The sequence below is a fragment of the Colletes latitarsis genome, chromosome 10, assembly GCF_051014445.1.
Source record: "Colletes latitarsis isolate SP2378_abdomen chromosome 10, iyColLati1, whole genome shotgun sequence".
Classification (NCBI taxonomy): Eukaryota; Metazoa; Arthropoda; class Insecta; order Hymenoptera; family Colletidae; genus Colletes; species Colletes latitarsis.
The window spans coordinates 12949279-12961307 of NC_135143.1; the positions used below are offsets into that span (position 1 = coordinate 12949279).

Here is a 12029-nt window from a genome sequence, read left to right on the forward strand (position 1 = left end):
TTCGCCCAACGAAGTCGCCATGTTGCTTTCCACGAAACGGCCCACCATTAATTAACCTTCTCGTCGCCGGCTGAAATATTCGAAAAATAAAAGTCAAAGGAAATTCGATTGCGCGAACGTAAATTTTTTCTTTAAATAACCAGCCCCACTATATAGGCCAAGTTATTATTACCACGATCCACGTTTTGGATTCACGACGGACTCGTTGGGAATGGAGGACCAAGAAGATAAGGCCAAGGCTCGAGAAAAGGAGATCGACGACGAAACGGAAGGGGACGCCCCTATTTAGGACCGTTTCTGATTCAAACAGGGCATAATAACCCCCGATTACACGATTCAACGGACTCTTAAAATCCAATGATACGGAAGATTATTCATTGGCGGAATAGCTAGCTACTGAGTCAGGTTTAAATATAATCCGCGGCGTCCTGCGTACTTCCATTTGCAATAATCTCCCACTCTTCATCGACGGACAGCACACTTTTCCTAGAGTTCCTAAACATTCCTGACCGTTCCAAATGTGATTTCACGCCGTCGAAATTGTATCATTAAACATAGTACATACTTACTTTTGTAATCCCATCAAGATTCGTCAATCTCGTTTAGATTTATTTTTGTAACATCACGTTTTCTGAATTCATCTTTGTAGCTCTTTTTCAATCAATCGGTTACAATAACATTTATGCCGCTGATTATATTAATTTTGTATTTGTTAAAAAAAATAGATCGTAAGCTTACAAAACGCAGAATCAATGTTATTCAAATATAAATAACAGTTTCTCAAGGCTAAGATTAACTGCATTAACGTGCGTTTAACAAATAATCTAAATTTACACAGTAATATCTCAATTAAACGGAAATTTGTTAATTAATTTTTGTATTAATTTTAAAGTTGCACGACAAGGGCGCCAAATAGAACGTCATCTACTAACAAAGTGGTGAAACTATACGACAAATGTTTCGACCTTGTCGCCATTAGATGGCAACAATCGCACCGTCTGCCTCCTATAAGAGAATTAGTCTATGTTCTGCCGCTTCGCGAGAGCTTACTAACCTTGCCAGAAAGTGGATAGAAGCTTCGAAAGCGTAGGTTGTTTTTCATTCTTTACTGAACTGACTTTCCTCTTTTTTCGCTTTCTTTACGCTTTATATCGGAACATAAGATATTACAGCCTCAAATACATCGAGTTAAGTTGTGGTGCAAAATATACGAATCTGACGGACGACCGACGAAACCTCTCACAATACTCTAATTTCTGTTTTCTTTTCGTGTTTTCCTGTTCGTCGCCTCTGTGAATTATGTTATTCGCGATATTGTTTAAGTATTAATAAAACAGTACGATCGATTTTAACCTTTTCAAGGTTATAATTATATACGACCTCGAAGGTTATGTTTTTGTTTTTCCTTGGCAATTACTTTTAGAGAAATATTACTATTATTTGTTTCTGCATTAACCTAAACGATTGTACGTGTAATGGTGAAATGTAAATGAATTTATTTGTTCGATAAACTATTGTACAGTTCTGTGGTTATTTCATACAATTTTGTAGCACAAAATAAAGCGAACGACGCGATTCAAAGTGATTGCCACGTATTCGATATATTTAAATAAAACATTACTATCGATCCAGACAAAAATCTTTATCCATTTCTATTATTAGGGCAGTCACCAAAGAGACATGGCTCAAAGATTTCCTGTACCAAATACAGGGAATAATGGTCTGCCGCAACAAAGATACGCAGCATCGTCTGTGCCTCCAAATTTACGACAATATTCAGGCCCAAATTTTCCTGTGAGTACAATTTATTCTTTGACCAACATAATTGATAACTAAATCATAATAGGAGATCAAACTGATGACTATGTATGTATTATAGATGCAACAAAGATCTGGATTTACTCCACCTCCGCAAATGACCAATGCAGGTCCTGGTCCAGCTAGTATAATAAGAGCAAATCAGCCTTACTCTAACATGCGTCAAGGTCCAATGCCTACTCCACCAGTTGGAAAGAGAAGTGCAGATCAACGTATACCCATGTCACAGCAAAAACCGTAAGTGCACCTATATTGCATGCATCCCTTTTAATTTCATATTTATATTTTTATCGTTATGCTCATCAACCTGACTCGCTATGTTAATTTGGCAAATGTACTAATTCATAATTTTATTTTTATTTTTTGGAAAAGAAAAAAAGAAACATAACTAATACTTGCAATTTTGTAGTTGAAAAAATGTGTATATATACGTATGTACATATGCATTTTTATGTAAGACGAAGAGATTCAAAATATGAAATAAAAATTGAGAAGTTTTTTGAAATATCTGAAATATACACATCAATCATTTTACTTCTTCTATCATCTGTAATATTAGCAAAATGACACTGTTAACCATTAACTGATTTACCAGGAACTTCACTGCATTTCATAAACTTCAAAATTGATTTATTGATTTTTGAATCTGTGATTTTTACACAAACTCATTTAGGTATTTTTGGAACAGTGATTTTTCACATTCCACGTCCAAGAAGAAGAAAAAACTGGCGGACAAAATATTACCACAAAAAGTGCGTGATTTGGTGCCTGAATCACAGGCATATATGGATTTGCTCGCGTTCGAAAGAAAGTTGGATGCAACTATAATGCGGAAACGGTTAGACATACAAGAGGCACTAAAACGTCCTATGAAACAAAAGAGGAAGTTGCGAATATTTATTTCCAACACCTTCTATCCAGCAAAAGAGGCTGGTGAAGGAGAGGAGGGTTCGGTTGCATCTTGGGAACTTAGAGTCGAAGGACGGCTTCTAGAGGATACCAAAAATGATCCTAATAAGGTAAAAAATATTGTGCAAAACTATAAATATCGTATAAAAGATAAAACGATTTCGGAATTAATGTTAAAACTTTTAGGTAAAGAGAAAGTTTTCTTCATTCTTCAAAAGCTTAGTTATAGAATTGGATAAAGATCTGTATGGGCCCGATAATCACTTGGTTGAATGGCACCGTACATTGACGACACAAGAAACTGACGGGTTTCAAGTGAAGAGACCTGGAGATAAGAATGTTCGATGCACTATTCTTTTGCTCCTTGATTACCAGCCTTTACAAGTACTGCTCTCTTATTTCTTCATTTCAAATTTAATGCCCTCCACCCAATTTATCCGGAAAACCTAAAAAGTTTCAACAATGAAAATAAACGACGCGCTTAAGTCGACAGCGTTGTTTAATAATTTTTCTGTGCCAAATAACGATTCATATTATTATTATTATTATCCGGAGAGTAGAAACAGAACTGTAATTAACAAAATCTTTTGTTGTTTACAGTTCAAATTAGATCCCAGATTAGCGCGACTGTTAGGTGTACATACACAAACAAGACCCGTCATTATTTCTGCACTCTGGCAATACATAAAAACGCATAAGCTTCAAGACAGTCATGAAAGGGAGTTCATAAACTGTGATAAATATTTGGAACAAATATTTGCTTGTTCGAGGATGAAATTCGCCGAGATACCACAGCGTCTAAATCCGCTGCTCCATCCGCCGGATCCAATTGTAATTAATCATGTTATCAGTGTAGAAGGTAAGCGCGAATAATGTATGTAACAATTTTCAAGGAAGTAGCAACTTGTACTATTTTATCCGTGCTTTGTACTAGGCACGGAAACGAAACAAACCGCGTGCTACGACATAGACGTTGAAGTGGACGACACATTAAAAACGCAAATGAACAATTTCTTGCTTTCCACTGCGAGTCAGCAAGAGATTCAAAGTCTGGACAATAAGATTCACGAAACAGTTGAAACGATCAATCAGTTAAAGACAAATCGAGAATTTTTCTTAAGTTTTGCCAAAGATCCTCAACAGTTCATTAACAAGTGGATTATATCGCAAACAAGGGACTTGAAAACTATGATAGATGTTGTTGGAAATCCGGAGGAGGAACGCAGAGCGGAATTTTATTATCAACCTTGGGCACAGGAAGCCGTTTGCCGATACTTTTACACAAAAGTTCAACAAAAGCGCGCAGAGTTGGAACAGGCACTTGGTATTAGGAATTCATAAGCATTATCGAAATACCAATAATGATTTTGAAACATAACTATGTAAAGTATTTATACGAATCTTTTTTCTTCTTCCAATAACAACGTGTCTTGCACTTAATTCGATGTTCTGTAAGGTTATTAAGTGTAAATGACATTAGGATGACATATTTTTTCGAATGTCAAAAATATATATATATATATATATATATATTATATTATATATATATATATATATATAAAGAAGCTGTATAGTTTCACAAATACAGAACTATCCCGAATAATTTCTTCATGCCAATTTTCTTTCGTAAACTTTTCTATGAAAATATGTATTACAACTCGCTATACGCACTACTAATGCGACGAAATTCTGTACAATATAATGAATAAACCTTTGATATAATTTCCTGGAATCACCTCAAGCTGGGCCCCATATTGGTGAATATATATTATCATTATAAGAAAGTGATATTTATCATTTGCTTACATTTTTAAAAGAAGGAAATTGAATTTACTATAGTACAAAAGAATTTAGAATGTAAATTTTTATTTATAATTGTACATTGACAAATGTATAATTTAATAATAGTTTAAATTACAAAAATTAATGAAATTATGCATTAATTAAATATATATATTTATTCATAGTAACATCTTTTATTTATAGTTAAATAACAATTATGCTGGAACAAAAATTATTGTAATACATGATCCTGGGCAAGGTAAAGAAAACAATCATTAATTTTTTCGTTATCCAATTATTATTTCGTTTGTGCAAGTAAATACAATCTCTTACATAATCAGTACATGGTAATGGAAAATAATACTTTGGCAATATCGTCAATTTAAAACGCAGGGAACACCAATCTCAAATTGCCTACTAATTTTCGCACCATTTTTTTTTAATCGCGTCACGAATGCAAGAATTCCATTTTATAATCAGTGTAAAAGTGCTTTTCTCCCTTACTTAAAAGTATTATGGATTAATTGGATTTAATATTACACATTAACATTCCAAGCATTCACACAGGATAGGAAATTCCAGTACAATTGGGATACATTCTCACCTTTCTTCCTTCTTTATAAGACGTTAATTTCCCATTTCTTCTAAATGATTCACCAAAAAAAATAATCTTGAAGCACTTTTCGCATGTCAACGAGCATTACACTCAAAGCTCGCTTTTTTAATCGGATGATGCGTATGAAATGTAACTTTTTTCGGAGCACGAATTTCTCATTTTACGATGTATATCTAAAGCTACATTCTGAGGAGTTGAAGTTTGTAGAGGAATTTGTAAAATGTACATTAGTTCCCAAAAAAAGGTTCTTGATTTATTATTTTATATTTTCTGCCACAATATAAATGATCGAATGATGATATAAACTGAAGGTTATTCGATATTCGATAAACATCAACCTTAAAATTTGATCGATAGGAAAAGTAACATTTCATATAAACCAACCTAATATTTATTGCATTATGCAAAGCAAAAGAACAATTATTTTGATAGCTATGCTTATTCCGATCATAAAATTTAAAAACTTCGTAATTTCGATTTGGTGAACATAATTCGATCGAAAATCGCATACTCTTTACAACACTAAATCACAAGTGCACAAATTGATTGTATTCTTTCTAATACAATAAACTCTGATTAAATTTTGGCATATTCGTTCAACGGTCACTTGTAAACTATTATTTACTTGTTCGAATAGAACGAATACGCCATCGATTACACGCACGAGATCAAGGTTTATTGTATATGTTTATTCCTAATCTTAATTACACATTCACATATATTTCATCGTATAAAGTTTTAAATGTACGTATGGATGACAAGACGAGTTCAACGCTTTTAATAAGATTCATCTAAATCGTATGGAAGTTTAAGGGTAGACCAAGTAATCTTAAACACATTTTCCTATGCCCATGACAAATCTACAAAGATCACATTTTACCAAACAAAAACACACGATTAGTGAATGGCAAGTGAATCTCTGTACGTCCTAATATCTCGTAAATAATCATGATTCGTACATTTCACTAATCCTTGCTTGGATAAAACTGTTTCTGTTCCTCTTCCATATTTTTAACGCATTGACTGCCAAATCAACACACAGAATAAAAAATCTTTTTCTTGAGAAATTCGAAATAATATAATCCAAAATTTATTACGATTCAATAATCGCTTAAATGAAACCAAATGTTGGATTAAACTTTTCGTTTACTCTGAATGTTCTGTAAGCCATATATCATATAATATAATGTTCCTTATACTTTTCCGTTGCCTATAAAAAAGTTGTATCGTCCATACGTGAATAACGTGGCAATCAATGTGTTAATTGGGGATTAATAACATTACAGAGATCGTATATTTCTTCATGATACGAGGTAACACAGAACCTCTATCAATTTCTTTCATTTGTTTTGTGAAGACATGTTGTGGAGTAATCACATTATGGGTATTGCTTTACATTCTATCCAACGTAAACACAAAAGGTTCTTTTTACATAGTGTGTTTGCTAATTTCTTGCTTCATTTAACATTTGATACTATATATTCGACCATTAATAATATATCCATCGTATTATTTTGTTTGTCGTGTAATTTCTGTACGCATCTAGTTTTTAAGAGGAAGGTGAATTCCATTTGTGCAGTCTTTTAATATAACGTTAAGTAATAATGCGAGATACGTTGGTGCAAGAGATCTGTGTTTTCGGAAGTTTATATTAAATTTGCTTCCTTCCTCTTTTACATGACTATAAATACATTTCACGTAATAGCTCATATATTGAATGACAGTCAATAAACCGTATAAATGTCACCTATAATTGCACTCTATTACGACAATAATTTTTCACGATACAAACGCTGATGTATACTATACATTGCACGAATAACGATATACTATTGTTTTTTACATTTTATTCAAACCAGTATGTCGGAACAGAGAACATGCAATTTCTTTTTCGAGACAAGTATGCAAATCGATCAATTAATGAAAAATTATAAACGTATAATTTAAAAGAGTATAACACGTTAACTATAACAAATTTAAAATCTTGAAATTAATAACATAATTATATAAGTAACAAAATAATTAAAAAATTTCAATACACCATAAAATCTAAAATTTCTAACAATTTCAAAACATCGTTCTAAATTTAGGAATGTTCGTATTTCATACTTTTTTTTTAACGATTTAATAAAAATTTGAATTTCTTTGTCATAATTTTCAATACTGATTCGGTACTGGAGCAACAATAGGTGTCATTTCCACGTTTTAATTATTACTATGCCAGTGATAAAATCATCTGAAACATACACGCTTTTGTTGTATTATCAAACAGATTTCTTCTTTAGTTCGTATAAGCATTCGATGCGAAATTTTGCACATTACTCCCTTAAAGTATTTTCTAAAATAAATAAAATTGTATTAATTCATTATACTACTACAACATAGACGCGTTAACTGTTATAACCCAATTGTATTCTTAGTTGGAATAATTCAATAAACATAGGATATGTATAGAAATCATTTGGTATAGTTACAATGTTTGGAAGTATTGTTAGTTAAACCTTAACAACATAAATATTACTACGAATGATGGAGTATAGAAGGCATACAAAACTAGAGTGTAGAAGAACAAACTTTTCTACTATACATCACATTGGATGGATCGTACAGCAAGGCAGTTTGTGTACTGTGAGGTTTATTACTTGATATGCGATGCGCACATAAATAACTAACAAAGTTAGCCATTGTACTGAGATAAGTCAGATACTAATGTTTACGATTTCAATATGAAATAATACACGCTAGAATAAAAATGTGCAGAGTCATTTAATGTTTTCCCCATTAAGTTCTATCCAAGTAATGATAAATTGGCATTTGAGTTGTGTGTGTGCAACTCGTTAAGGCTTGAATATGTCTGACTCGTTCCAAATCTGAGCAAATTTATTAATGCTTCAAAAAAGTCCTTGCAAACACATAAGTGTTAAGAAGAACACAGAAGTTCTTCAAAGTGTTTTAGCTTTTTCGAGTAAATCATTAATGAATTTCTGAAACATATAAACAACTTGTGTTAGTAACAGTTATTGGTTTGTACATGAAAGTTACTTCTAAAAAATTACAAAAGATAAACCACATGTAAGCTACTTTCATTTGTTCTAAATAAAATATTTTAAATCAATAAATTAGTCACACAGTATTAAATATGAAAGAGGAAAATGCTACTATTACATTAGACTGATCAACAATCATTTGTTTAAAAAATGTTATGAACCTAGTAAAACACATATTTTTACTTACATTTACATCATGTGGTGGCTTTTTCGTATCAACCAGTAATTCCTGGAAATAAAATTATATAATTATAAGTATATTATTAATCAATTATTAACCAATTTATGTTATTTTTAGTTAAAATTTTTATTACTAGCAATTCTAAATATTATTTACATACTTGCAAAAATCTTCGTCTATGATCATCACTGTCCATATCAAGAAGTTCATCTATATCAATTTCAACTTCTTGATTTTTACCACTATCATTCTGTAAATGAAATGTAACAAATTATAGGAAATGTTTATCTTATCTAATACATTGAGTCCTTGAATTACATAAATTCATAGACATGGGATTGTGTGCTCAATTATTAACGTTTTATACATTGTTCATATACATACTTATAAATTAGACCAAATTTACTATAGTGAATAAACAATTTGTAATTATAGGAAATTAAATTTTTAACTTACAACTGATTCATATAATTTTTCTAGCTCATCGAACAACCACATTTCCACTGCAAGCCTTTTGCGGATGAGGGACATCTGATGAGATCCATATTTGGCAGTCAGGAATTTTTCTCTACGTTCTTTTACTTCTCCTTTCTCAGTAAATGCCACATGCAAATTTGCACGTGCTGAACTACGTTCTGCAGTAAGTACCCCACCTCCTTCCATCATAAAACTACCTAATAGTTTTAAAAATCTATAGTAAAAAGCATAGAAAATGTTGTATAATAAATTTTCTTATAAGAAAGTCTAACAGAAAGATTTGAATATATTCTTCAAGAAGTTATCTAACTTTTCAAATTTCCAGAAATATAATATGAACTTTTAATAAGAATTGTTATTAGGTTGACGATTAATGAAATAATTTTAGAATTACAGGAGCAGGACAAGAGGAGAAGGAATATATATAAGAGAAACACATAGCATTATACAGAAACTATATGTATATCTACACATCTTTATTATCCCATAGAATAACATACTTATATTACAAAAAAATATATAAATTGAAAGTATACTCTGAGCATAACTTTTAATTCGTTTGATAGAATAAAAATATGGTTAAAAAACAATGAATTTAATTTGTTTAATGAAATCAACAAGAAGTTGCAATAGTGTCATGTGATAAAACTAATACAAAAGTAATTAAATTTAAATCAGGATTTACGGAATGTATTTTTCTATTAATGAATGCGGTTACGTGCGTTACAATAGAAGTTAATTAATTGGCTTGAGGAAAAAACAGTTCCGTGATCGATCACCGACAAATCGAATCGAGCTAATCGAAGTGAATAATTGTTGCGCTTCGACTCGTTGCTTATTCTCCCACGACGATGTGAAAAAATTAACGCGCGTGTGAATCACTTCTGACATGCTACAATAAAAACAATGGGCTTTGAATTTCTTTTTCTTAACGATAACGCTATTCAATGCAAATGTAACCTCGGTGGGACGCGACGCTATGACTATACAATTACTAAAGAACTTTCAAATAAGACTTCCGCAAATATTTCGATAAACTAAAGTACAACAAATTAAAATAGAACAAAATGATAAACCAACGATCACGTAAACAAAATGATACGAACAAATCAACTTACGCTTGGCGTTTAAATAAAAGATTAGGAACTCGTCATTGTCGTACGTATAAACAAAGATGAGGTCTATGACTCCACTCGTAATTCACGAATCAAATTGAAAACGATATAGTTAGCACGCGTTTATGCGATCGCTTAATGTTACTTACTCTCACTGCCTTTATTTCAGAATTTATACTATTCGAACTGTAACACTATCGTAATGCCAGGATCCATACGAATAATAAACTTCCTTAAAGGTAGCAGACAATGATAGCGTTTTTTCACCAACCATGACTACCATGATACACATATGATTTTCCTAGATCCTGACAAATAATAATACTGGTAAGCTAGGGACATTGCAAGGCGAGAAACTTGCATATTATTTAGAAAACAGACGTACAATCGATGTTAGAATCGATAAGTCGCAATATCATGTCATTCATATCAAACAATCTTTTATTTTTAAATACCAGTTTTTAGTTTTTAAATGTAATTATAATCAATTAAAATACGAAATAGTTTATTTCAATTTTAAAAGGCTCTAGCGAACAGCAATACTTAATTGTTCAATCTTACAATTTTAGTAGAACCAAAGTAATTTAATATTTTACAAATTATCAATGTGTAATTAATTTCGAATTAAATAATAGGTCAAGGGTTGCAATAATTATAGATACAAGAATTGATGAAAACTATTTATTATTTAGAAATAATTCAATCTTGACTCGCATCAACATTCTCTGTTTGGAGACCTTTAAAAGTAGCAACTGGTATGTACGTAACAAGGGTATACAATTTGTTTGCAGAATCTTCGTCGTCGTTCCTTCTTCTGCTCAATCGTACACGAACTCTGAATGGTACATTCCTGAAGTATACAACATTTACTTAGATCAGAAAAACATTGCAACATAGTGAAAATAAACATTCAAAGATTGATTTTGTTTCAAACAACTTTGAACCCTTTTTATCTTAAATTGTATATATAATATTTACCTAATTCCTTTGGACCAAAGTTGTTTATTGAGTCTGGTATCAATCCTCACATCTGGAGTGCCCATTTGTTTCTCAGCAAACTTACGAATTTCTTTTATTGCTCGTGGAGCACGTTTTTTAAATCCAACTCCATGCAGGCGTTTGTGGAGATTCACTGTGTACTCACGAGTCACAACTTCGTTGATAGCACTCTTTCCCTTTTTCTCTGTAGACTTGGCCATTTTCTACTAAAGACAAAATTACAAAAAAGATCTTATTACCACAACGTGACATAACCAAACAACGTTTAGTGCAAACTAAGAAACAAATTCATTGAAACAATCGAAGGAATCAAAGATAGAAGTTAAATACATAAAATAGATGAAAGAATTTATTGTTATTGCAAAACATTCGATTAGTTTAATTAACTTAAATTATATCGGTTCGCAGTTACAATAGTAAACAAAACAATGATCGACTCGTGTGTGTTTGTAAGACATCTTATATTCTAGGATGATAATATTGAAATCGCATTACTGTACAATTATTAATTAATGTAATTCTATGAAAATTTATTTATTTTGTTAAATTCACAGCCAGATGTTACACGATTCTGTTTTATGCGAATTTGACATTACCTCTCCGACGTATGGTTCAACGCAAAAGAACCAAAGTTTCTAGTGTTCTTAAACTCATCGTTTTTGTACAACAGCCCATTGATAATATTTACGTATAAAATGCCCATAGAACATATTTACAATCACAAATATTCTTAGCAATATATTATGTAGCTACGCGTTTAGAAATATAAAATATTATTATATATACATATATAAAGCAGACGCAAAATAATTTTTTCAATTTACACAAGTCATACATTTCTACATTTAATATTTTTATTATGCAACTATACATCTATTTTCCATAAATTAATACGGTTAAAATAATGTTTTTTAAATAAATATAAAATATATGGGAAATATTATAGTATTGAACTAATAGAACTGCAATATGATTTCATTGGTTTACCGTGTTACTAGCCAAAAGTAAAATTCAACAAAGAGTTAATAAACTAATGGCAGTACTTTTATTACAAAATTGTAAACGATAGAGCCATTAAAAGGAAC

At 31.3% G+C, this 12029-nt stretch overlaps 3 protein-coding genes across 14 annotated transcripts in view; 1 reads left to right on the forward strand and 2 right to left on the reverse strand.

The window, feature by feature from the left end:
- Window positions 1–10274, reverse strand: part of LOC143346680 (protein phosphatase 1 regulatory subunit 14B) — a 126157-nt gene extending 115883 nt beyond the window's left edge. Inside the window, exons 1-5 of one of the 6 annotated variants that reach the window (XR_013080489.1) lie at window positions 10095–10274; window positions 8810–9027; window positions 8514–8603; window positions 8360–8401; window positions 5290–8109 (exon numbers count right to left, since the gene is read on the reverse strand). Coding sequence is in view for 5 of the 6 variants with exons in the window: in XM_076775016.1 (XP_076631131.1) it covers window positions 8068–8109; window positions 8360–8401; window positions 8514–8603; window positions 8810–9019 (384 nt within the window). In the remaining variant the exon portion in view is untranslated. Of the gene's footprint in view, window positions 1–4770; window positions 8110–8359; window positions 8402–8513; window positions 8604–8809; window positions 9045–9948 lie in introns of those variants that run through there. The other 5 variants (XM_076775016.1, XM_076775015.1, XM_076775014.1 and 2 more) reach the window with 5 other exon arrangements.
- Bap60 (Brahma-associated protein 60) lies at window positions 1001–8959 on the forward strand. 6 transcript variants are annotated; one of them, XM_076775001.1, is made up of 8 exons: window positions 1001–1090; window positions 1663–1794; window positions 1880–2055; window positions 2492–2837; window positions 2914–3111; window positions 3328–3586; window positions 3662–4051; window positions 8834–8959. In XM_076775001.1, exons 2-8 carry the CDS (start codon window positions 1681–1683, stop codon window positions 8875–8877), a joined length of 1527 nt encoding a protein of 508 aa, XP_076631116.1. In that variant the 5' UTR covers window positions 1001–1090; window positions 1663–1680; the 3' UTR covers window positions 8878–8959. The 6 variants fall into 6 exon arrangements, with proteins under 6 accessions (XP_076631116.1, XP_076631114.1, XP_076631119.1 ...); XM_076774999.1 differs by having other exon boundaries at window positions 1020–1086; XM_076775004.1 differs by having other exon boundaries at window positions 1020–1086; window positions 2507–2837.
- Window positions 10275–10612: 338 nt separating the features above from the next.
- Window positions 10613–11667, reverse strand: Rpl31 (ribosomal protein L31). 2 transcript variants are annotated; one of them, XM_076774073.1, is made up of 3 exons: window positions 11541–11667; window positions 10924–11150; window positions 10613–10795 (listed from the first exon to the last, which is right to left on the reverse strand). In XM_076774073.1, exons 2-3 carry the CDS (start codon window positions 11142–11144, stop codon window positions 10645–10647), a joined length of 372 nt encoding a protein of 123 aa, XP_076630188.1. In that variant the 5' UTR covers window positions 11145–11150; window positions 11541–11667; the 3' UTR covers window positions 10613–10644. The 2 variants fall into 2 exon arrangements, with proteins under 2 accessions (XP_076630188.1, XP_076630189.1); XM_076774074.1 differs by having other exon boundaries at window positions 10924–11147; window positions 11541–11610.
- Window positions 11668–12029: the final 362 nt, after the last annotated feature.

Excerpts from the sequence above, each read along its gene's own strand:
- Bap60 (XM_076775001.1), top strand. The coding sequence starts at position 1,681 with ATGGCTCAAAGATTTCCTGTACCAAATACAGGGAATAATGGTCTGCCG. Across the intron at positions 1,795-1,879 it reads ATTCAGGCCCAAATTTTCCT|ATGCAACAAAGATCTGGATT; the intron begins GTGAGTACAATT and ends TATGTATTATAG. Across the intron at positions 2,056-2,491 it reads CCCATGTCACAGCAAAAACC|GTATTTTTGGAACAGTGATT; the intron begins GTAAGTGCACCT and ends AAACTCATTTAG.
- Rpl31 (XM_076774073.1), bottom strand. The coding sequence starts at position 11,144 with ATGGCCAAGTCTACAGAGAAAAAGGGAAAGAGTGCTATCAACGAAGTT. Across the intron at positions 10,796-10,923 it reads CTTTGGTCCAAAGGAATTAG|GAATGTACCATTCAGAGTTC; the intron begins GTAAATATTATA and ends TGTATACTTCAG.